We start from the raw sequence: 24,672 nt of genomic DNA, 5'->3' as shown, positions 1-24,672 counted from the left end.
TGCCCATTTCTCACTTCTGATTATTGCACTTTAACACGAGACAGCCCCCCCCCCCCCCCCCCTCCGGTGTAACATCCTCCTAGTGTTTACCAATACCAGGTTACACATGTCACCGCCATATAGTGCACGCACCTCTACACTGCCATATAGTGCACGCACCTCTACACTGCCATATAGTGCACGCACCTCTACACCGCCACAGAGACGACTTCCCAGAATAGCATCATGTCTATAGCAGATGGATGGAAACCAACACTGCTCAGGGCGGATGTGCAAGAGCCGAGTGTAAACACAACATGTAGAAGAGCCGAGTGTAAACACGACATGTAGAAGAGCCGAGTGTAAACACGACATGTAGAAGAGCCGAGTGTAAACACGACATGTAGAAGAGCCGAGTGTAAACACGACATGTAGAAGAGCCGAGTGTAAACACGACATGTAGAAGAGCCGAGTGTAAACACGACATGTAGAAGAGCCGCGTGTAAACACGACATGTAGAAGAGCCGAGTGTAAACACGACATGTAGAAGAGCCGAGTGTAAACACAACATGTAGAAGAGCCGAGTGTAAACACAACATGTAGAAGAGCCGCGTGTAAACACAACATGTAGAAGAGATGAGTGTAAACACAACATGTAGAAGAGATGAGTGTAAACATATGGTCCATATGGCGGTATTACACGTTATTACCTGTGCCAGCGCTATACATGGTCCATATGGCTGTATTACATGTTATCACCTGTGTCAGCGCAATACATGGTCCATATGGCGGTATTACACGTTATTACCTGTGTCAGCGCTATACATGGTCCATATAGCGGTATTACACGTTATTACCTGTGCCAGCGCCATAAATGGTCCATATGGCGGTATTACACGTTATTACCTGTGTCAGCGCTATACATGGTCCATATGGCGGTATTACACGTTATTACCTGTGTCAGCGCTATACATGGTCCATATGGCGGTATTACACGTTATTACCTGTGCCAGCGCTATACATGGTCCATATGGCGGTATTACCCGTTATTACCTGTGTCAGCGCTATATATGGCCCATATGGCGGTATTACACGTTATCACCTGTGTCAGCGCTATACATGGCCCATATGGCGGTATTACATGTTATCACCTGTGTCAGCGCTATACATGGCCCATATGGCGGTATTACACGTTATCACCTGTGTCAGCGCTATACATGGCCCATATGGCGGTATTACACGTTATCACCTGTGTCAGCGCTATACATGGCCCATATGGCGGTATTACACGTTATCACCTGTGTCAGCGCTATACATGGTCCATATGGCGGTACTACACGTTATTACCTGTGTCAGCGCTATACATGGTCCATATGGCGGTATTACACTTTATTACCTGTGTCAGCGCTATACATGACCCATATGGCGGTATTACATGTTATTACCTGTGGTTGTGCTGATGGAGTGGATTACACTGGTCCTGCTCCAATCCCACCCAAAGCAGCACGCACAGTCATTCCTCCTATTCTCCTGTATTGCACCATGGGAGATGTAGAGGAAACGTGTTCACCCAATACAGGAGACGCCGGGGGTCAGATACGCTGGGACTGGGGTCACATACGCTGGGACTGGGGTCACATACGCTGGGACTGGGGTCGGATACGCTGGGACTGGGGTCAGATACGCTGGGACTGGGGTCAGATACGCTGGGACTGGGGTCAGATACGCTGGGACTGGGGTCAGATACGCTGGGACTGGGGTCACATACGCTGGGACTGGGGTCAGATACGCTGGGACTGGGGTCACATACGCTGGGACTGGGGTCACATACGCTGGGACTGGGGTCACATACGCTGGGACTGTTCAGCACAGCTCTGGATGTGATTAGAGGACAGGATCCTTCTTATTTCTCGCGTTCACAGTTGACGCTGCATGAAATGTAATGTGAACGGCGCCATGAATTATTGTTCATCCTGTTAATGATGTAACCGCTGCCCTGCGTCGCGGCTTCTGGTGGAAGATTTCAGGGGGGTCTTCACCTCTGTTCACACTTTGTGTCAAACATTGACCCGCGACATGTGATAATTAACACATAACCTGCCATTGTCATGTCTACTCCAGTCACATCCAGAGCTGCTGTTACCCTGAGGTGCATTATGGGAGATGAGCACGGCGCTGAGCGATCTGCAGCTTTGGGTGGGACTAGAGTAGAGTCTTGCAGATTACAATTTTAATGTGTTTTATGTTTGGGGGTTTCTGATAAATCCGTGCCGACTCCAGGTGTCTGAGGCACAGCTGGGGTGTCGTGACACTTGCAGATTCCTGGGCCATAAGTCTGTGGCTCGCCGGTCACATCTGGAGGTGACCTACATAGTCTGGGCCAGGTGAGGATGACCGGGGGCGGGAGGGGACACCGGCTCCACATCGGAAAATAGGTTAATTCCCGGAGAGAAAGTCCAGACCTCAATCCTGTGAGATGAGATCCAGAGACCATAAACATCCGCCTCCGCTCAGTGTGAACACCGCCAGAGCCCCAGCTGCTGATATCCTATAGTGTCTGCTGCAGGAACCAGGAGGTGCAGGATGAACAGCTCCTTGGAATTGTGGGGTCACGTAGAAGAAAGTGACTATGAAGGGTGACAGGAGATAGAAGAGTGTGGTGGAATGTGATCTGTGGGGGGTCGTGGAGATGGGGGTCCGCGTGTTTATGTCACATGATCACCTCTCGGGCTCTCGTGTGACTCTTCGTCCAGGCTGCGCCAAGTTTACAGAACGGCAGAGATGACGTCTGTAGCGAGACACACGGACCCCCCGCACGCTGACGTGACCTCATCTACACCACATTATGCAACTCCGCTCCATTCACAGAGGCTCCTGGGTGCAAGAGCTTACAATCTAGTGTCTGCTCATCCCCGGGACCCCAAACCATCTCACTGCCATCACTGGAAAGCCTCTGCCGGCCGATACCCTCAAAATCCCCATGGGCAGGAGGTAACCAACCGGATCCCCAGGGGCTGGACGTCACCCGCTGCATCCCCAGGGACAGGAGGTAACCAACCGGATCCCCGGGGGCTGGGCGTCACCCGCTGCATCCCCAGGGGCAGGAGGTAACCAACCGGATCCCCGGGGGCTGGGCGTCACCCGCTGCATCCCCAGGGGCAGGAGGTAACCAACCGGATCCCCGGGGGCTGGGCGTCACCCGCTGCATCCCCAGGGGCAGGAGGTAACCAACCGGATCCCCGGGTGCTGGGCGTCACCCGCTGCATCCCCAGGGGCAGGAGGTAACCAACCGGATCCCCGGGGGCTGGGCGTCACCCGCTGCATCCCCAGGGGCAGGAGGTAACCAACCGGATCCCCGGGGGCTGGGCGTCACCCGCTGCATCCCCAGGGGCAGGAGGTAACCAACCGGATCCCCGGGGGCTGGGCGTCACCCGCTGCATCCCCAGGGGCAGGAGGTAACCAACCGGATCCCCGGGTGCTGGGCGTCACCCGCTGCATCCCCAGGGGCAGGAGGTAACCAACCGGATCCCCGGGGGCTGGGCGTCACCCGCTGCATCCCCAGGGGCAGGAGGTAACCAACCGGATCCCCGGGGGCTGGGCGTCACCCGCTGCATCCCCAGGGGCAGGAGGTAACCAACCGGATCCCCGGGGGCTGGGCGTCACCCGCTGCATCCCCGGGGGCAGGAGGTAACCAACCGGATCCCCGGGGGATGGCCGTCACCCGCTGTATCCCCGGGGGCAGGAGGTAACCAACCGGATCCCCGGGGGCTGGACGTCACCCGCTGCATCCCCAGGGGCAGGAGGTAACCAACCGGATCCCCGGGGGCTGGGCGTCACCCGCTGCATCCCCAGGGGCAGGAGGTAACCAACCGGGTCCCCGGGGGCTGGGCGTCACCCGCTGCATCCCCAGGGGCAGGAAGTAACCAACCGGATCCCCGGGGCTGGGCGTCACCCGCTGCATCCCCGGGGGCAGGAGGTAACCAACCGGATCCCCGGGGGCTGGGCGTCACCCACTGCATCCCCGGGGGCAGGAGGTAACCAACCGGATACCCGGGGGCTGGGCGTCACCCGCCGGATCCCCGGGGGCTGGGCGTCACCCGCCGGATCCCCGGGGCTGGGCGTCACCCGCTGCATCCCCAGGGGCAGGAGGTAACCAACCGGATCCCCGGGGGCTGGGCGTCACCCGCTGCATCCCCAGGGGCAGGAGGTAACCAACCGGATCCCCGGGGGCTGGACGTCACCCGCTGCATCCCCAGGGGCAGGAGGTAACCAACCGGATCCCCGGGGACTGGGCGTCACCCGCTGCATCCCCAGGGGCAGGAGGTAACCAACCGGATCCCCGGGGGCTGGGCGTCACCCGCTGCATCCCCAGGGGCAGGAGGTAACCAACCGGATCCCCGGGGGCTGGGCGTCACCCGCTGCATCCCCGGGGGCAGGAGGTAACCAACCGGATCCTCGGGGGCTGGGCGTCACCCACTGCATCCCCGGGGGCAGGAGGTAACCAACCGGATACCCGGGGGCTGGGCGTCACCCGCCGGATCCCCGGGGGCTGGGCGTCACCCGCCGGATCCCCGGGGCTGGGCGTCGCCCGCTGCATCCCCGGGGGCAGGAGGTAACCAACCGGATCCCCAGGGGCTGGGCGTCACCCACTGCATCCCCGGGGGCAGGAGGTAACCAACCGGATCCCCGGGGGCTGGGCGTCACCCGCTGCATCCCCGGGGGCAGGAGGTAACCAACCGGATCCCCGGGGGCTGGGCGTCACCCACTGCATCCCCGGGGGCAGGAGGTAACCAACCGGATACCCGGGGGCTGGGCGTCACCCGCCGGATCCCCGGGGCTGTGCGTCACCGGCCGGATCCCCGGGGCTGGGCGTCACCCGCTGCATCCCCGGGGGCAGGAGGTAACCAACCGGATCCCCGGGGGCTGGGCGTCACCCGCTGCATCCCTGGGGGCAGGAGGTAACCAACCGGATCCCCGGGGGCTGGGCGTCACCCGCTGCATCCCCGGGGGCAGGAGGTAACCAACCGGATCCCCGGGGGCTGGGCGTCACCCACTGCATCCCCGGGGGCAGGAGGTAACCAACCGGATCCCCGGGGGCTGGGCGTCACCCGCCGGATCCCCGGGGGCTGGGCGTCACCCGCCGGATCCCCGGGGCTGGGCGTCACCCGCTGCATCCCCGGGGGCAGGAGGTAACCAACCGGATCCCCGGGGGCTGGGCGTCACCCGCTGCATCCCCGGGGGCAGGAGGTAACCAACCGGATCCCCGGGGGCTGGGCGTCACCCACTGCATCCCCGGGGGCAGGAGGTAACCAACCGGATACCCGGGGGCTGGGCGTCACCCGCCGGATCCCCGGGGGCTGGGCGTCACCCGCCGGATCCCCGGGGGCTGGGCGTCACCCGCCGGATCCCCGGGGCTGGGCGTCACCCGCTGCATCCCAGGGGCAGGAGGTAACCAACCGGATCCCCGGGGGCTGGGCGTCACCCGCTGCATCCCCAGGGGCAGGAGGTAACCAACCGGATCCCCGGGGGCTGGGCGTCACCCGCTGCATCCCCAGGGGCAGGAGGTAACCAACCGGATCCCCGGGGGCTGGACGTCACCCGCTGCATCCCCAGGGGCAGGAGGTAACCAACCGGATCCCCGGGGGCTGGGCGTCACCCGCTGCATCCCCAGGGGCAGGAGGTAACCAACCGGATCCCCGGGGGCTGGGCGTCACCCGCTGCATCCCCAGGGGCAGGAGGTAACCAACCGGATCCCCGGGGGCTGGGCGTCACCCGCTGCATCCCCGGGGGCAGGAGGTAACCAACCGGATCCCCGGGGGCAGGAGGTAACCAACCGGATCCCCGGGGGCTGGGCGTCACCCACTGCATCCCCGGGGGCAGGAGGTAACCAACCGGATCCCCGGGGGCTGGGCGTCACCCGCAGGATCCCCGGGGGCTGGGCGTCACCCGCCGGATCCCCGGGGCTGGGCGTCACCCGCTGCATCCCCAGGGGCAGGAGGTAACCAACCGGATCCCCGGGGGCTGGGCGTCACCCGCTGCATCCCCAGGGGCAGGAGGTAACCAACCGGATCCCCGGGGGCTGGGCGTCACCCGCTGCATCCCCAGGGGCAGGAGGTAACCAACCGGATCCCCGGGGGCTGGACGTCACCCGCTGCATCCCCAGGGGCAGGAGGTAACCAACCGGATCCCCGGGGGCTGGGCGTCACCCGCTGCATCCCCAGGGGCAGGAGGTAACCAACCGGATCCCCGGGGGCTGGGCGTCACCCACTGCATCCCCGGGGGCTGGGCGTCACCCGCCGGATCCCCGGGGGCTGGGCGTCACCCGCCGGATCCCCGGGGCTGTGCGTCACCCGCCGGATCCCCGGGGCTGTGCGTCACCCGCCGGATCCCCGGGGGCAGGAGGTAACCAACCGGATCCCCGGGGGCTGGGCGTCACCCACTGCATCCCCGGGGGCAGGAGGTAACCAACCGGATACCCGGGGGCTGGGCGTCACCCGCAGGATCCCCGGGGGCTGGGCGTCACCCGCCGGATCCCCGGGGCTGGGCGTCACCCGCCGGATCCCCGGGGCTGGGCGTCACCCGCTGCATCCCCAGGGGCAGGAGGTAACCAACCGGATCCCCGGGGGCTGGGCGTCACCCGCTGCATCCCCAGGGGCAGGAGGTAACCAACCGGATCCCCGGGGGCTGGACGTCACCCGCTGCATCCCCAGGGGCAGGAGGTAACCAACCGGATCCCCGGGGGCTGGACGTCACCCGCTGCATCCCCAGGGGCAGGAGGTAACCAACCGGATCCCCGGGGGCTGGGCGTCACCCGCTGCATCCCCAGGGGCAGGAGGTAACCAACCGGATCCCCGGGGGCTGGGCGTCACCCGCTGCATCCCCAGGGGCAGGAGGTAACCAACCGGATCCCCGGGGGCTGGGCGTCACCCGCTGCATCCCCGGGGGCAGGAGGTAACCAACCGGATCCCCGGGGGCTGGGCGTCACCCACTGCATCCCCGGGGGCAGGAGGTAACCAACCGGATCCCCGGGGGCTGGGCGTCGCCCGCCGGATCCCCGGGGCTGGGCGTCACCCGCCGGTAGGTGGAGCTGTAGTCAGCCGTAATTTATAGTCCTTGTTGTGGTAGACCCTCATGACAACTTCACTCATCATCATATCTTTTCTGTCAGGAAGTTGGTTGAGAAAAACAGTTCAGATCAAGCTGCGGAAGCCCCTGGAGCTGGACGTCGGCGCTGGGCTCCCCGGGGGGCTGGACGTCGGCGCTGGGCTCCCCGGGGGACTGGACGTCGGCGCTAGGCTCCCATCCTCTAGATGACTAGGACTGGCCGTTGTCCATCATTATGGTTGGAGCTGGAGTTAATTGTTGTGTCAAACCCTCACGATGACTTCACCTACCAGCACATTGTATACATATAATAATAATACATACATAATATATATATATATATATATATATATATATACACACACACACACACACACACACACACACACGTGCCTCGCGCCTCAGTCCTATCTTTTGAGGAAGGCAGTAAACAGAATACAGAACAAATTAGGGAGAGGCAATTAAGTCCCCCCCCCCCCAGCAGCTCCAGCATGTGACTGGGACCGATGTCCCCGGAGGTCACCACGTGGCTCCATCCCGAGCTGCTCCAGCGCCTGCACTATTGTCCCTGTCCACCAGGGGAGCCATTCCAGACCTGGATAATCACAGCAGCACAAAGTATTTCAGGAAATGTTCTTCATCAGGACAAAGGGACAGGATCGTGTATATGACCCGGCACGTACGTTCCGCACCAATATTAACCCTTTGGTGACTCTATAATAGTAACACTGCACAGACACAAAGTTACAAAAGCAAAGTTTATTCACAGTAATGGTGGAGGGTGCAGATCCTGTATATAACAGCTGGGGGGCACCTATATCTACATCCACACATTATACAGAGGCAGGTGAGGTGTTTGGCGCGTCCGGGAGATGGCGGGATCGGAACGGACTCAGTTTTTGCTTCAACGCGACATCATCCGGACAAACTCTACGAGAGAAAGAGAGAGAGAGGGAGCAGTCAGGAGGCTGCGGAGGAGAGATACGAGGCACAGGATTTAGTGGTCCCCTGTTTACCTTCAAAATCCACCGTCCCGTCCCCGTTCAGATCGGCCTCTCGCACTACATCTGCGATCTCGCTATTGGTCAGTTTCTCTCCCAGGAGCCTTTGCATCGCCTGCTGAAGCTCGTCTAATGTGATCTCACCGTCACCGTTTGCATCAAACTGTGAATACGAATTGTAACAAAAATTTTTCGTATACGTAATGCTGCAACCTGATTGGCTCCCGTCTGCTACCCGAGACATATGCAATGCTGCATGAATATTCCGCAAGGTCTCACCTCTTTGAAGGCGTCTCTGAGCTCCTTCACTCCGATCATCCCGGCCGTCTCCTCCAGAAGTTTCGGAGTCATCAGGTCAACAAAATCCTGGAAATCCACGCGACCTCCCACTGGAGAGGACAAAGGGTTTGGGTTAAAGATGGCGGCAGTGTAGATGAGGGGGCGAGTGGAATCCACACAAAATCCACTAAACTATTGGTAGAGGTGGGACACGTTGCGGAGGATCTGCAGAATTAACCCTTATCGTGCTGAACGTTTCCCCCCCGACACTCACGATTCATGTTGATCTGCTGGGACAGTTCGATCAGCTCCATCTCGGTGGGCATGTACCCCATGATCCTCATCAGGTTGCCCAGGTCCTTGCAGGTGATGAAGCCATCCTTGTCCTTATCAAACTCCACAAAGGCGTCACGTAATTCTATAAGAAGTAACATGAACAATAAGACCACACACATCATACACGTATATACAACATACACAACGTGCATGTGTATACAAGATATGCAACTTACACGTATATGCAATGTACAGAATTACATACCTATACCTAACATACAAATGCACAAAACGTAACATACGCCTATAACATATGCAAATAGAAACATATAAAACAAGTACATAACACACAACATACATGTATACAACATAAAAAAGACAAAACATACCTATACCCAAAATACAAATACACAAAACACAACATATAACATATACACAGGGGCCCGGAGATCTACGTGTGGCTCCTGATGGTATAATGCGGTTCCTACCTTCAATCTCATCAGTTCCCAGCTCCCGGTACTAGAAATATAGAGAATATAAGAGAACATGAGATTCTCAGGATGTGGAGGACCACGGATTACAATATTTTCTGACATTCCCCTATGATAAGGCTACAAAATCCTCCATCTATAAAAGCTACAGTAAAATCAATAAAAGGTAATAAAATCCTGGAAAAGTAGTGGAGAACTGGAGAACATTCATTTCTGCTATAGGTATAGGACGACACCGGGTACAGACCTGGGCACTTACCCCTTGCTTCTCAGCAATGCCCTTCCGTAGAAAGATACAAGCTGGACCCAGACCCTGCATCCCCGAGCCGAGCGTGATCACCGGGATGGTCAACTCCGGATCTGTTACCGTAAGTTTTCGGCGGAATCGAGAAACTGCTCCCGCCGCCTGGTGAGAGACAGAATATACATCAGATGTGTCACACAAGCTCCATTATACCCGTTATCTAATCTTCATCAATCTCATATCTATCGGGCACCCACCTTCCTGTAGTAGCGGGACACGTCTCCCCTATTGAAGGCTACAGGCCAAAGGGCACAATCCACAAACTATAATATATAGTCCCGGAGCAGAAGGGTCACAGAATGAGGGAAGGTCACGACTAGATACAAGCACAGGTCAGGATACAAGGTAAATGGTCAGAAATAAAAGGGAGGACACGAGATGTGACACAACTAGAACATAGAGAGAAGAAGATATAAGGGAATAAGGAGCAGACGATGAAGGGTCTTTAATGGATGATGCCGGAGGTGGAATGAGAGGGTATCAGAGATCATCCGCTAGAGGATAATACAGATTATATCACATGTCTCCTCTGTGACTCCTCACAACATCTGCTTTATTAGTAGTCCCCCTCCCCCGAGACATCTGTTCTAGCAATTTTGGATACAGAAGATTCCGCAGGTGATTACCGAGACTCCACGTGATAACGAGAGTAATAGATTACATCCCGGGGAGAGGAGACTGTACAGGGGGGATACAATGGCTGATAACAGAGAGTAATAGATTGTACAGGAGGGATACAGTCTCCTCTCCTCAGGATGTAATGGCTGGTAACAGAGAATAATAGATTTCATCTCGGGGAGAGGAGACTGTACTGGGGGGATACAATCAACTTTTTTGTAATAATCAGTAAGGTCCGGAGCAAGATCTGTAAGGAAAAGTCCGGGTAGTAATAACTACTCTCAGTCTACAAGGCGACTGCTGCCTCCTATTGGACAAATAAGGGAGTTCCACAATCATATGAGCCCTGTGTCTGCTCTCCACCATTTCCAAAATATCAATTTCTTTATTTTGTATCTAAAGCACCAGCGCCTTCCAGACAAATCATCACTCTCGCTCAGACTCAAAAAATGTCCAATCGATAAGTGAGAGGAAATCCCGGGGGAGCAAACAAACTCTGTGCTGATGTTGCCTTTGTGAGGTTTGGTCTCAGGACCTTGGTGAAGTGCCAGGCGGTCCTAATACCCAACAATATATAGTATATATCACATACACAGACCTATATAACAATAATAGAAGTCACAGAGGACATCACTTCAGGTAGTCGCAAAGTTACGACAGAAGAAAGACGTTCGGGCAACATTCTGGAGAAGCACATTCTAGGAAGACGTCATACTCACATGTATTTTGGAGATCCCCTCCACATGGATGAACTGAGCGTGTGTCCCCATATGATTCCCCATCCTGAGGCGGTGACTCTTCACCTCGTGTGGTGGCCAGATGGAGTCATGGTCCTCCTCAGTCTCTACCTAGCGTGTAACCTGCAGAGTCTTCAGCCGTGTTGGGGGTATGAGGATGCATCTGGGGGGTTTTATGTGACTTACACCAACTCCCGATGGGATCCATTCACGTGAAAGTGACAGAGCAGAGGGGTGGGGGCAGTGACAGATGGGCAGCCAGATACTCACAGCTCACGAGATAAAGCCGCCACCAACACCATAAGTAGACGAGAATTTGCAGTTTAATATAGTAATAACCAGACTCGGTCAAACCGATTACCGTGACGCCACAGCCTGGACCTGGAACTCTCCACTAGTTAATTTAGCAAAAATCAGGCGCCCAAATCTCAGGCTTAACAACCGGTCTGATGCCGGAATTAATGGAGTCATCCTGACCTGGAATTATGAGGAATGACCCAGTTTCTGTAGGTGAGACAATTTCTGTGTCATAAATCTGGGATCTATGAAGATTACGGTTTATTCCGTGTATCGGCCAAAAACATTAGATTAGTAAGTGGATAAAGTCTACAGGTTTATAGGAGGTGGGGGAAAGGTTCCACATGATTTAGGATCACGTTTAGTCACGTACGATAGACTCCGACATCCTCCGTTATCTGCTGTAACGAGACCTGAACATCCTTCAGTATGAGGCACATGATGTACTGGGCTAAGGGGTCAAAACGCTGCCCACCACACATGGAACGCTAGGATTAACAACTGATTATTACACATAAATTCATTGTTACACTGAGGGTTTTCACCGGGTTTTTCCATTTCCTTTTGCCAATCCAGAAAAAGTTTGCAGTTTTCATTAAAAAGCAACAGAAGCATCATGGGACATCAGGTGTCGCAGGACAAACTTGATTTAGGCCGCAATGTTTTCTTTAAGAGACTGAAGAGGCAAACCCCATTCATGCCAAGACAAACGTTCATTGGGTCTCTAGGAGCCGGTTGGTGCTTGTAGCTGTCCGTGCGCAACATGTGGATACAGACAACTAGTGGTGAGCCGAAATCTGTAGCTGGGCCTGTAGATCCCGCATCGTTGTAGGGTGGTGAAGAAGGCACCACATTTGGTCCCATAAATTCTGGATTGGTGATAAATATGGTGATCAGGAGGCCATGTTTGAATCAGGGGGGAGATATCCTGGGGAAACGCATGCTGTGTGCAGGAACATCGCCCTGCAGCCGGAGGCCCGGTCACGAGAGAAGACACATGGCCGGAGTATGTCCTGAGCTGCTAGCGTCCTACATATCACTGCTAGGGACGACTCACTGTCCTAGGTCTCCCTGCAGATTGATAGACCAGGTCTCTTTTTTCCAGCTTCATCTATGCTTAGTTGTAGACTAACACTAAACCGTCTTTCTTGAGGTGTCAGTAGCCAGGCCTCGTGTATAGGATATAAAATAATTCCAATATCATATCCTTTACTGAACACACAGTTAGCCTTCTAGCTTTTGAAGTTTCTGATACAGAGGTTATTTTCACATTATTTTAGCCATAGGGAGAATGCAATAAAAAAAAAAATTAATAAATAAAATAAATTGCCTTGAACTGTCAATCTGTGGAATAGCCGAGCTCAGGCGCTGGTCACAGCAGGGACAGCAGAGAGCTCAGGCGCTGGTCACAGCAGGGACAGCAGAGAGCTTAGGCGCTGGTCACAGCAGGGACAGCAGAGAGCTCAGGCGCTGGTCACAGCAGGGACAGCAGAGAGCTTCAAGAAGGGTCTAGATGCCTTTTTACACCTAAATAACATTGATGGTTATGTTATATAGAAATGTTTCCCCTAAATCCCTTCCTCATCCAATCCCTTCCTGGACATGTGTCTTTTTTCAACCGTATAAACCATGATACTTAAATAGAATATCGCTGTTCGTACAGAGGTTCGGCTCTGCTTCTGAGCCTGTGTGATCATCAGGACATGGAAAACGTCATGGTGCGCAAAATATATCAGGTGTCATCAGGATCCTTCAAGGTGTATTGAAGTGTTGGGGGATCAGTAGTGACATCACCTACCAGACGTGGAGGGCACAAACACTAGTCATGTTTCATTTGTGAATGAGTCGGCTATTATAAGAGACCAAACACCTCTAATTTTTGGGCCACACATTTTTACCTGAAAACGATTCCCCATGTAAATACAGAGTAATCCGTTCAGGAGCCAGGAGAGACAGCTCTCTATAGTGAGAGGAACCTAATGATCCAGATCACTAGAAGGGTATAGAGCTCGTCACTAGCAAAAACTGATGATACACGGAATGTTTTTACGGAGATACAGGGGCTCATTTACTAAGGGTATGAACGCCGCACTTTCGTCATGTTTCCCAAATATTTCCCATTTGCGCCGAATTGCCTGTGATTTTGGCACACACGATCGGATTGTGGCACATCGGCGCCGGCTTTCACGCGACAGAAATCGGGGGTGTGGCCGACAGAAAACCCGACAGATTCTGAAAAAACATGGAGTTAAAAAAAAAAAAAATTGTCGCAAGAATAGCACTCACATACACCGAAGAAGGTGAACTCAGGCAGACCTCAGCGCAGCAGCGACACCAGGTGAATCCCGGCAAGCTCTGAATCAACATCGGACAACGCACAGCATCGCGAATCGATCGGGTAAGTAAATGTGCCCCACAGTGCGGAAACTGATTACACACGGACCGCGGATCCATTTTCTTTGGGGTCGAGAACAGCAGACACATCCGTACAGGGCGCACGACACGACTACATTTACTTTCTTTACAGCAAAGTGTTTTACATGAGGTAAATCACAGGCAAAATTGCCTCCATCCTCATGATTTTAGGGTACCCCCTTATCACCTGTCCCTACAGAACACGACTGCAGTACCACCCACCACCACACGCGAAGAACCTGCAGAATTAAGAAGGCTAGTCAGGAATCTGAAGGGTTTAGCACTGGACCAAAAAAAAAGATTCACGTCCATAACTAATATTTATCGCCGAGAAAACCTCAAAGACGGACCCTGCACGGCGCCATACGCATCAGGAGAGGAGGCAAGAGAGCGCTCTGAGGTGATTCCCGCTCTCCGCGTTCTGAGGTGATTCCCGCCCTTTTATGAGGCGCCTCTCCCCCCGCCCTCCGCCGCCGCTATACGTCACTTCCGGTCGGTTGCTAGGCGCCTGGAGGACGCTGAGGGGAGCGAGAGGCTGGAGACCGTGCGGTGGCCGGGGTATAATCGCATCGATACCGCGTGTAATGTCTGCACGAGGCCCTACACCTAGTTATATGTCACATACACTCACACCCTGTAACATGTGCTGGTCTTCTCCTTCCCTCATGTCACCCCCTTAATGTGGGGGGACATGTGATGATATATGACTCTTATATCTACAGATAGATATCTACGCAGCGCTGAGACATGTCCGGGATGTTGGTGACCCCAAAACTTTATGGGGTGTCGAGCCGCTCTTCCGCGCAGCTGATAACACCGGAGGAGACCCCAGACACCCGGGAGGACACCCCCGAGCCGAGCACCGAGGGAGACCTCCGCCTGGAGAGAGAGATGTAAGAGATGTACTCCAGAGCTGCGCTCACCCATCATATAGCATCCTGCATTATATACCCCAGAGCTGCGCTCACCCATCATATAACATCCTGCATTATATACCCCAGAGCTGCGCTCACCCATCATATAACATCCTGCATTATATACCCCAGAGCTGCGCTCACCCATCATATAGCATCCTGCATTATATACCCCAGAGCTGCGCTCACCCATCATATAACATCCTGCATTATATACCCCAGAGCTGCGCTCACCCATCATATAACATCCTGCATTATATACCCCAGAGCTGTGCTCACCCATCATATAGCATCCTGCATTATATATCCCAGAGCTGCGCTCACCCATCATATAGCATCCTGCATTATATACCCCAGAGCTGCGCTCACCCATCATATAGCATCCTGCATTATATACCCCAGAGCTGCGCTCACCCATCATATAACATCCTGCATTATATACCCCAGAGCTTCACTCATCCATCATATAACATCCTGCATTATATACCCCAGAGCTGTGCTCACCCATCATATAACATCCTGCATTATATACCCCAGAGCTGCGCTCACCCATCCTATAACATCCTGCATTATATACCCCAGAGCTGCGCTCACCCATCATATAACATCCTGCATTATATACCCCAGAGCTGCACTCACCCATCCTATAACATCCTGCATTATATACCCCAGAGCTGCGCTCACCCATCATATAACATCCTGCATTATATACCCCAGAGCTGCGATCACCCATCATATAACATTCTGCATTATATACCCCAGAGCTGCGCTCACCCATCCTATAACATCCTGCATTATATACCCCAGAGCTGCGCTCACCCATCATATAACATCCAGCATTATATACCCCAGAGCTGCGCTCACCCATCATATAACATCCTGCATTATATACCCCAGAGCTGCGCTCACCCATCCTATAACATCCTGCATTATATACCCCAGAGCTGCGCTCACCCATCATATAACATCCAGCATTATATACCCTAGAGCTGCGCTCACCCATCCTATAACATCCTGCATTATATACCCCAGAGCTGCGCTCACCCATCATATAACATCCTGCATTATATACCCCAGAGCTGCGCTCACCCATCATATAACATCCTGCATTATATACCCCAGAGCTGCGCTCACCCATCATATAACATCCTGCATTATATACCCCAGAGCTGTGCTCACCCATCATATAACATCCTGCATTATATACCCCAGAGCTGTGCTCACCCATCATATAACATCCTGCATTATATACCCCAGAGCTGCGCTCACCCATCCTATAATATCCTGCATTATATACCCCAGAGCTGCGCTCACCCATCCTATAACATCCTGCATTATATACCCCAGAGCTGCGCTCACCCATCATATAGCATCCTGCATTATATACCCCAGAGCTGCGCTCACCCATCGTATAACATCCTGCATTATATACCCCAGAACTGCGCTCACCCATCCTATAGCATCCTGCATTATATACCCCAGAGCTGCGCTCACCCATCATATAGCATCCTGCATTATATACCCCAGAGCTGCGCTCACCCATCATATAGCATCCTGCATTATATACCCCAGAGCTGCGCTCACCCATCATATAACATCCTGCATTATATACCCCAGAGCTGTGCTCACCCATCATATAGCATCCTGCATTATATACCCCAGAGCTGCGCTCACCCATCATATAACATCCTGCATTATATACCCCAGAGCTGCGCTCACCCATCCTATAACATCCTGCATTATATACCCCAGAGCTGCGCTCACCCATCATATAGCATCCTGCATTATATACCCCAGAGCTGCGCTCACCCATCATATAGCATCCTGCATTATATACCCCAGAGCTGCGCTCACCCATCATATAACATCCTGCATTATATACCCCAGAGCTGCGCTCCCTAATGATATCACAGGCTGTATTATATACTCACAGCCTTATTACTGTCCCCTTTGCCCCCCATCCAGTGACTGCGGAGAGGAGGTGATGAGCTGTAGATTTAACCCTTCAGGATCTCTGCTTGCTGTCGGACTTCTCACTGGAATCATAAAGGTAAAGCAATGCGTCAGACACACCAGTGTAATAATCTGCAGTGGTGACATGTGCCCCATTGTGCAATGCTCTGTCTGTCTCTGCAGGTATTCTCTGTGCCTGATGGAATCTGGGTGCACACCCTGAAGGACGAGCAGTCTGTAGCGCAGCGCCTCCCTGTGACCGCTCTACGCTTTCACCCCTGCAGACCTTCATCTAAGGGGGACCTGCTCCTGGCCACATGTGAGCTGCTGCTGCTTCTGGGCCTTTGTAGTAGATATTAATGGCGCAGAGGGTTGTACACATTTATAATGTCAGGGTGTTGTAGACCTGGGGGTGGTCTCCCCTGTGCCCCCCGTTCTCCACACCCGTGTCTTCTCCCCACAGATGCCGGCGGGCAGGTGAAGTTTTGGCACATCTCCACCCAGAGCTGCGTGCGCTCGCTGAGAGAAGACAGGCAGACCCTCGCCATCACCTTCAGCCCCTCCGCCAGCCACTTCCTGACCGCAGGATCCAGCGATGAGATCCTCGTATACGACACCGAAACCATGACGTGTGTGAACATCTGCCAACCCAGGTCTGTGCTGTGGCCTCCATCCTTCCGGTATCACCTAACACTTCTGGAGCTTCTGGTCCACAATAGATGACACTACCGTAGCTGGTACAGAGGGATCTGGTGGTGGATCCCATGAACTACAGTCACTAGTATAAGAGTGGGGGCTCATCCTGATCTAATCAAAGACGTCTAGTCTAGGACCCCCATTATCAGCTGGAAGTAGGGACCAGTAGGGCGTCCGGATGATCCTGCCCCCCTGTATGCTAATGACTATAGAGGGTCTGGCTTCTTTTATCTTATTACATACACAACCCCTCTCTGGACGCATGGATGAGCCATCCTTCGAAGGAGCTTGGGGACATAATCTGGAGCATGACGAATGGTTAGTAACACCGCTCATGGTTGCGTCTCGCACACAGAGCAAAGTATGTCACCACTAGGGGGCAAAAACTGTGTACAGATCAATCTGGCTCCCCCCAGTGGTGACAACAGGTAGAAGAAATTATATACAGATTATGTACATGTTTAGTGGAGGGTCTTCATGGGTCACAGGTCTCCACCGTGTCCTCTTATATCACTCGTCTCTTCCTCCAGCCCCTCTCTGTCAGTGATGGACGGACACCGTTCACGGATTTTCGGACTGACCTTTCACCCCCTAAGTGAGGAGTATTTTATCTCGGGCGGCTGGGACGACACTGTCCAGGTGAGTCGGTGTAATGCGGCGATGGGTTATGGATCATCTCCGGAGTCCGGTGAGGGGAAGGATGAGAGGACAGCACCTCCCGCTCAGTTGATTGGCTTAGAGCGATCACCTGACAAGTAAAGAAAAGGGGCGTGGTGATCTCTCTGAGCCAATCATCTAAGAGAGATGCGTTTTCCGGCTTTCCTTCCCCTGACAGAAGTAGAGTTAACCCTTTCAGCACAGGAGGTTTGGGAGGGCGCTGACCTCTTCTCTTCTCTCGCAGTTCTGGGATATCAGACAGAAGCGCTCCTACAGGTAATGACCGCTCCATGGTGTGCAGCTTCAGAGGCGACTTGTGAAATGTCTCCTGTTATGTAATCTCCCCCATTCCCCCCCCCCCCCACACACACACAGGAGGATCTCCGGACCCCACGTGTGTGGAGACGCCCTGGACATCGATCCTGATACAGAACAGATCCTCATTGGATCGTGGCGGAAGGAGGAGAATCTGCAGGTGAGGGGTGAGGTTACCTGAGTATACCACAAGCCCCCGGGGGGCGTCTCTGGACCTGTGTGGGGTGTGGGGGGTCCACTCTAAATCCTCTACTCTGTGTCTCTCGTGTCCAGGTCTGGGATTCCGAAACTGGACAGAAAATACTGACTGTGCCCGACGACTTCCGAGGACCATCCCGGGTGAGTAACGGCTGTGCATCACTACTCCAGTCACATCTAGAGCTGCGTCCCCAGATTTCATGAGTTTGTCATAGCTGCTTCCACATCTAGAGCTGCATTCACAATTCTGCACAGCAGGCACCCTGCTTCTGCTCTGTGCACTCTTAATCTGAATATCAGACTGGCAATGCAGCTCTGGCAGTGACTAGAGTATATGATGTAATAACCTGATGTATGGCGCCTCTTCCCTCAGGTGTACAGCTGTCGCTGGCTGGGCGCCGGTCACATGATCGCGGCAGGAAGTGACCTCAACATGTGCAGGATTATCGACCGCCACTCCACACTGGTGAGTGATCACGTGTCTCCTCACACTGCTGTGTCATCCTGTGCAGCCCGCTCACACTCAGCTCTCCCTTCTCCCCAGACTCGTGGGAGCCTGGTGGACCTGCCCGGCGGGGTCTACAGCCTGGACGTCTCCCCTCCCGGACCCCCAGGTGCCCCTCTAATCGCCGTCACCTCCAGTCACAGAATCTTCCTGCTGCGTCCTACAGGCAGCGCCTTCTCCTGACCCTGACACTATCACCCTCATCATCCAGCAGTCAGTGCCACATACCCATCTGCCAAGAGGTTTGTGCCACACTGATGCCCTCTAACCCACCACTGACCAATCAGAGGACACGGCTCATATCTGTACCAATGGCTCCGCCCACAAACATATATTTCATATCCAATATCCCGTATATATATATATCCTCTCTGCAGTATCCGCCCTCCGCGCAGCTCTCACACCGGCCACTAGGGGGAGACACGGACATTGTCACAGAATTGAATAATTTTATTTTTTTTCTATTTTATTATATTAAATTTTTTTTTTTTATTGGATTTAGTTTAGATTTTGTCATCTCACACAATTAATTCAGAATCACCAAAATAAATCTTAGAAATTACGGTATGTAGTTTCTTCCATTTCACAAAAACTCCCAGCATCCTCACCTGGGAGCAGTGACAATGATGGGGGTTATTTCTAGTTCTAGACCTTATATTATAAGCAGAGACACTTTACACTCTGATAGAAATGTCATTTAAGGGATTTGGGCGGTGTCCCCCCCTTGGGGGTCAGGATTTGGGCAGTGTCCCCCCGTGGGGGTCGGGATTTGGGCGGTGTCCCCCCCTTGGGGGTCGGGACTTGGGCGGTGTCCCCCCCTTGGGGGTCTGGATTTGGGCGGTGTCCCCCCCTTGGGGGTCGGGATTTGGACAGTGTCCCCCCCTTGGGGGTCGGGATTTGGGCGGTGTCCCCCCCTTGGGGGTCGGGATTTGGGCAGTTTCCCCCTTGAGGTCGGGATTTGGGTAGTGTCCCTCTGGGGTCAGTATTTGGGCGGTGTCCCCCCCCTGGGGGTCGGGATTTGGGCAGTGTACCCCCCTTGGGGGTCGGGATTTGGGCGGTGTCCCCCCCTTGGGGGTCGGGATTTGGACAGTGTCCCCCCCTTGGGGGTCGGGATTTGGACGGTGTCCCCCCCTGAGGGTCGGGATTTGGGCGGTGTCCCCCCCTTGGGGGTCGGGATTTGGGCGGTGTCCCCCCCTTGGGGGTCGGGATTTGGGCAGTTTCCCCCTTGAGGTCGGGATTTGGGTAGTGTCCCTCTGGGGTCAGTATTTGGGCGGTGTCCCCCCCCTGGGGGTCGGGATTTGGGCAGTGTACCCCCCTTGGGGGTCGGGATTTGGGTAGTTTCCCCCTTGGGGTCGGGATTTGGGTAGTGTCCCTCTGGGGGTCGGGATTTGGGAGGTGTCCCTCTGGGGTCGGTATTTGGGCGGTGTCCCCCCTTGGGGGTCAGGACTTGGGCGGTGTCCCCCCCTTGGGGGTCGGGATTTGGGCAGTTTCCCCCTTGAGGTCGGGATTTGGGTAGTGTCCCTCTGGGGTCAGTATTTGGGCGGTGTCCCCCCCCTGGGGGTCGGGATTTGGGCAGTGTACCCCCCTTGGGGGTCGGGATTTGGGTAGTTTCCCCCTTGGGGTCGGGATTTGGGTAGTGTCCCTCTGGGGGTCGGGATTTGGGAGGTGTCCCTCTGGGGTCAGTATTTGGGCGGTGTCCCCCCTTGGGAGTCAGGATTTGGGCGTTGTCCCCCTGAGGGTCAGGACTTGGGCGGCGTACCCCTTGGGGTCAGGATTTGAGCAGTGTCCCCCCGGGGGTCAGGATTTGAGCAGTGTCCCCCCGGGGGTCAGGATTTGGGCAGTGTCCCCCTCTGGGTCAGTATTTGGGTCACACCCTGCAGGGTCAGTGCTCCCCCCAGGCCAGCTTGTGCAGGGATTCAGCCACCGCCTCCATCCTCCCCCTGTACTCCAGGTGACTGTAGTTTCCTTCGGGGACCCCCGATAGTCCGTATAGCGCCCCCCAGCAGCAGGCGGCAATAACCCCGGTGGAGTCGCTGTCACCTGTGTGAGGAGAAACATTGTCATGTCGGCGCAGATTGTGGTGTGTGCAGAGCAGTAGCTGCACGACCATCCTCCTCCTCACCTCCATGAAACATGGACCTGCTGCAGAGCTCCTCCCAGGACCCCCGGGCCCCCAGCAGAGCGTCATAGGCGATCATAGGGGCGTCGTGTCCGCTCCTCCCCGGCCATCCATCCAGAGACCACCGCTGGTACTCCGCATCCCGCTCCGCAGCTCCGTATGATGAGGGGAACAGCACCGGCCCGGAGCCCTGCAGAAGACCCCGCTCAGACAGGTACCTGGGGGGACAGAACCACAAATCATCACTGACCGGACCAGGAACCAGGAGGAGGTCCGACATCCCCCCCCCTCACCTCTCCCAGGACTCCCGGAAATACTCCCACACTTCCAAGTGTCGCTCCACATCCGGATCTGTAGATCGCACGTATTCCAGGGCCAGGGGGAGGGTCCGCAGCAGGAGGGACCCCCATTGTTCTAAGGGGACCCCCTGCACTGACAGCGAGGTGAAGAGAGCCGAGGCGAGGGACCCCAGATATCCTGGAGAGAGATCAGTGTGTGGGAAAGCTGGGTGACCCCGGTATAGCTCATGCTGGGGGAGGGGTCACCCAGCTTTCCCGGTCTCACCTGTCGGGTGGTTGTGCGTCATCTTCCCGCTCTCCACACTGACCGCGACCAGAAGAGACAACTCCGAGGGACGGGGGAACCTGCGGGGGGAGGGGGGTCAGATCCATAGTCTAAAGGGGGGCCCTGAGAGACCCCAACTCCGGACACCAGCCCCTCACCTCAGCCCGATACACATGGATCTCATGGCAGCGCCACAACCAGTCGCCGAGGGGTTAAAGGGGATTCTGTAGCCGCCAGGTTCCCCGGGGCGCAGCTGCGAGGTCCCTAAAGAGGCAAGACACGAAGGGTTAAAGGGGCGGCCACACGACACCTCCCACAATGCACCGCAGCAGCTTGGGGTGTGACTGGAGTTACCCAGGATGCTGGTGGGTCCCGGCTTGCGTCCTTCCATGTCGCTCATGGCGGTCACGTAGCGGGCGGCCAGGTCGTCATATAGCTCCTCCCCCAGCTTCCCTGCAGGCGGGGCAGGATATTAAGGCCATGATCTGATTGGTCACTCCTAGAGTTCAGGGTATAGAGGACTCACCCGTGGCCAGACTCTCGCCCGTGGCCAGGTGGAGCACCGTGTCATCACTGACCGGCCAATCCGGGAGCGAGGTCCTGATGTTCTGAAGGCCCCCGAGGTCCTGCAGCTCCGCATGGATCTGGGGCCCGGACTTACAGTATTCCCACAACTGGTTCCTGTATCCCAGAGCGTCCCCCGCTCCACTCAGCAACATGGCGGCCACGTACAGACCACGTGCTGGCGTCCTGAGAGAAGCCAAAGTAATCAGACATTATATAAGCCCCGCCCCTCTGCTGAGAACACACCCCAAAATATAACAACCCCAAAAGACTCCAGTATAGCTGCAACATGTCCTGGAAATTCAGTATTTTTGGGTCCCGCCTCCTGTTGTGTCCAGTATTTTTGGGTCCCGCCTGCTGTTGTGTGCAGTATTTTTGTGTCCCGCCTCCTGTTGAGTCCAGTATTTTTGGGTCCCGCCCTCCTGTTGTGTCCAGTATTTTTGGGTCCCGCCTCCTGCTGTGTCCAGTATTTTTGGGTCCCGCCTCCTGCTGTGTCCAGTATTTTTGGGTCCCGCCTCCTGCTGTGTCCAGTATTTTTGGGTCCCGCCTCCTGCTGTGTCCAGTATATTTGGGTCCCGCCTCCTGCTGTGTCCAGTATTTTTGGGTCCCGCCTCCTGCTGTGTCCAGTATTTTTGGGTCCCGCCTTCTGCTGTGTCCAGTATTTTTGGGTCCCGCCTCCTGCTGTGTCCAGTATTTTTGGGTCCCGTCTCCTGTTGTGTCCAGTATTTTTGGGTCCCGCCTCCTGCTGTGTCCAGTATTTTTGGGTCTTGCCTCCTGTTGTGTCCAGTATCTCTGGTTCCGCCTCCTGTTGTGTCCAGTATTTTTAGGTCCCGCCTCCTGTTGCGTCCAGTATTTTTTGGGTCCCGCCTCCTGTTGTGTCCAGTATTTTTAGGTCCCGCCTCCTGTTGTGTCCAGTATTTTTGGGCCCCGCCTCCTGTTGTGTCCAGTATTTTTGGGTCCCGCCTCCTGTTGTGTCCAGTATCTCTGCTTCCGCCTCCTGTTGTGTCCAGTATTTTTGGGTCCCGCCCCCTGTTGTGTCCAGTATTTTAGCTCCCACCTCCTGCTGTGTCCAGTATTTTTGGGTCCCGCCTCCTGCTGTGTCCAGTATTTTTGGGTCCCACCTCCTGCTGTCTCCAGTGTTTTTAGGTCCCGCCTCCTGTTGTGTCCAGTATTTTTGGGTCCCGCCTCCTGTTGTGTCCAGTATTTTTGGGTCCCGCCTCCTGTTGTGTCCAGTATTTTTGGGTCCCGTCTCCTGTTGCGTCCAGTATTTTTTGGGTCCCGCCTCCTGCTGTGTCCAGTATTTTTGGGTCCGCCTCCTGTTGTGTCCAGTATTTTTAGGTCCCGCCTCCTGTTGTGTCCAGTATTTTAGGTCCCGCCTCCTGCTGTGTCCAGTATTTTTGGGTCCCGCCTCCTGCTGTGTCCAGTATTTTTGGGTCCCGTCTCCTGTTGCGTCCAGTATTTTTTGGGTCCCGCCTCCTGTTGTGTCCAGTATTTTTGGGTCCCGCCTCCTGTTGTGTGCAGTATTTTTGGGTCCCGTCTCCTGTTGTGTCCAGTATTTTTGGGTTCTGTCTCCTGTTGTGTCCAGTATGTTTGGGTCCTGTCTTCTGTTGTGTGCAGTATTTTTGGGTCCCGTCTCCTGTTGTGTTCAGTATTTTTGGGTCCCGCCCCCTGTTGTGCCCAGTATTTTTGGGTCCCGTCCCCTGTTGTATCCAGTATTTCTGGTCCCGCCTCCTGTTGTGTCCAGTATTTTTGGGTCCCACCCCCTGTTGTGTCCAGTATTTCTGGTCCCGCCCCCTGTTGTGTCCAGTATTTTTGGGTCCCGCCTTGTGCTGTGTCCAGTATTTTTGGGTCCCACCTCCTGTTGTGTCCAGTATTTTTGGGTCCCGCCTTGTGTTGTGTCCAGTATTTTTGGGTCCCGCCTCCTGTTGTGTCCAGTATTTTTGGGTCCCGCCTCCTGTTGTGTCCAGTATTTTTGGGTTCCGCCTCCTGTTGTGTCCAGTATTTTTGGGTCCCGCCTCCTGTTGTGTCCAGTATCTCTGGTTCCGCCTCCTGTTGTGTCCAGTATTTTTGGGTCCCGCCCTCCTGTTATGTCCAGTATGTTTGGGTCCCGCCCCCTGTTGTGCCCAGTATTTATAGGTCCCTCCCTCCTACACTGTAAGAAGCCTGTAGTGGCTGATAACAGAGAGCAGTAGTTAGCACTTGGGAGAGTGTTGCTGTCTCTTACTTGCTCTCCATGGTGGTCTGGAGGGTGTCGGGGTCTCTCTGTGTTCTGTGCCGGGGTCACTCCTTCCCACAATGCCGTCTGCTTCCCCCCGCTCCTGTCATGTGACCTCCTCGGTGTAACCCTGTCACTGCCGGCAGTTTGTGTCCTCTCAGGAGCTCAGCACATTCTGTGCCTATATTAGTCTCTGGGTGCTCTGCCATCTCTGCAGGGGTCAAAGTTCACTCCCAGTATACTAGGACTCCACCCGGGGTCACACAGGTCACATAGAATTAACCCCATAATGTACAGTACTGGAGCTGGCGCAGCTCCTGTCATCCAGCTTTCCTGGAGTCCTGATAAGTAAATTCTAGTATCTGTTCCTTCTGGGATTCCCAGCTATGCCAGAGACTGATGTAACTTGGGCTCAGTTCACACCTGTGCTCGTCACGTTGCGTTATTTATAGTGGGGGAAGACGCTCTCTT

General features: G+C 55.0%; 3 protein-coding genes across 7 annotated transcripts; 1 reads left to right on the top strand and 2 right to left on the bottom strand.

Moving 5' to 3' along the window:
- Positions 1 to 7,824: 7,824 nt before the first annotated feature.
- Positions 7,825 to 13,906, bottom strand: LOC140074589 (calcium-binding protein 5-like). Of its 3 annotated transcripts, none has more exons than XM_072119596.1 (7): positions 13,852 to 13,906; positions 9,390 to 9,536; positions 9,128 to 9,158; positions 8,638 to 8,781; positions 8,364 to 8,473; positions 8,100 to 8,247; positions 7,825 to 8,013 (listed from the first exon to the last, which is right to left on the bottom strand). In XM_072119596.1, the coding sequence occupies exons 1-7, from the start codon at positions 13,870 to 13,872 to the stop codon at positions 7,988 to 7,990; spliced, it is 627 nt and encodes a 208-aa protein (XP_071975697.1). In that variant the 5' UTR covers positions 13,873 to 13,906; the 3' UTR covers positions 7,825 to 7,987. The 3 variants fall into 3 exon arrangements, with proteins under 3 accessions (XP_071975697.1, XP_071975696.1, XP_071975698.1); XM_072119595.1 differs by lacking the exon at positions 13,852 to 13,906 and adding an exon at positions 10,772 to 11,026; XM_072119597.1 differs by lacking the exon at positions 13,852 to 13,906 and adding an exon at positions 9,632 to 9,924.
- Positions 13,907 to 13,982: 76 nt separating this feature from the next.
- Positions 13,983 to 19,293, top strand: LOC140074587 (echinoderm microtubule-associated protein-like 6). Of its 3 annotated transcripts, none has more exons than XM_072119592.1 (11): positions 13,983 to 14,059; positions 14,224 to 14,394; positions 16,381 to 16,465; positions 16,552 to 16,687; positions 16,763 to 17,021; positions 17,595 to 17,703; positions 17,966 to 17,997; positions 18,097 to 18,196; positions 18,310 to 18,375; positions 18,608 to 18,700; positions 18,779 to 19,293. In XM_072119592.1, exons 2-11 carry the CDS (start codon positions 14,249 to 14,251, stop codon positions 18,920 to 18,922), a joined length of 1,170 nt encoding a protein of 389 aa, XP_071975693.1. In that variant the 5' UTR covers positions 13,983 to 14,059; positions 14,224 to 14,248; the 3' UTR covers positions 18,923 to 19,293. The 3 variants fall into 3 exon arrangements, with proteins under 3 accessions (XP_071975693.1, XP_071975692.1, XP_071975694.1); XM_072119591.1 differs by having other exon boundaries at positions 13,999 to 14,082; XM_072119593.1 differs by having other exon boundaries at positions 13,999 to 14,082; positions 16,832 to 17,021; positions 18,779 to 19,292.
- LOC140074588 (ADP-ribosylhydrolase ARH1-like) lies at positions 19,207 to 24,388 on the bottom strand. Its single transcript, XM_072119594.1, has 8 exons — positions 24,211 to 24,388; positions 21,949 to 22,172; positions 21,777 to 21,875; positions 21,581 to 21,686; positions 21,423 to 21,502; positions 21,152 to 21,335; positions 20,862 to 21,076; positions 19,207 to 20,779 (listed from the first exon to the last, which is right to left on the bottom strand). The coding sequence occupies exons 1-8, from the start codon at positions 24,219 to 24,221 to the stop codon at positions 20,622 to 20,624; spliced, it is 1,077 nt and encodes a 358-aa protein (XP_071975695.1). The 5' UTR covers positions 24,222 to 24,388; the 3' UTR covers positions 19,207 to 20,621.
- Positions 24,389 to 24,672: the final 284 nt, after the last annotated feature.

This window comes from Engystomops pustulosus, chromosome 8 (assembly GCF_040894005.1).
Source record: "Engystomops pustulosus chromosome 8, aEngPut4.maternal, whole genome shotgun sequence".
Lineage (NCBI taxonomy): Eukaryota > Metazoa > Chordata > Amphibia > Anura > Leptodactylidae > Engystomops > Engystomops pustulosus.
The sequence above is the reverse complement of the archived record's forward strand: the minus strand, read 5'-3'. Positions and strand labels throughout refer to the sequence as shown.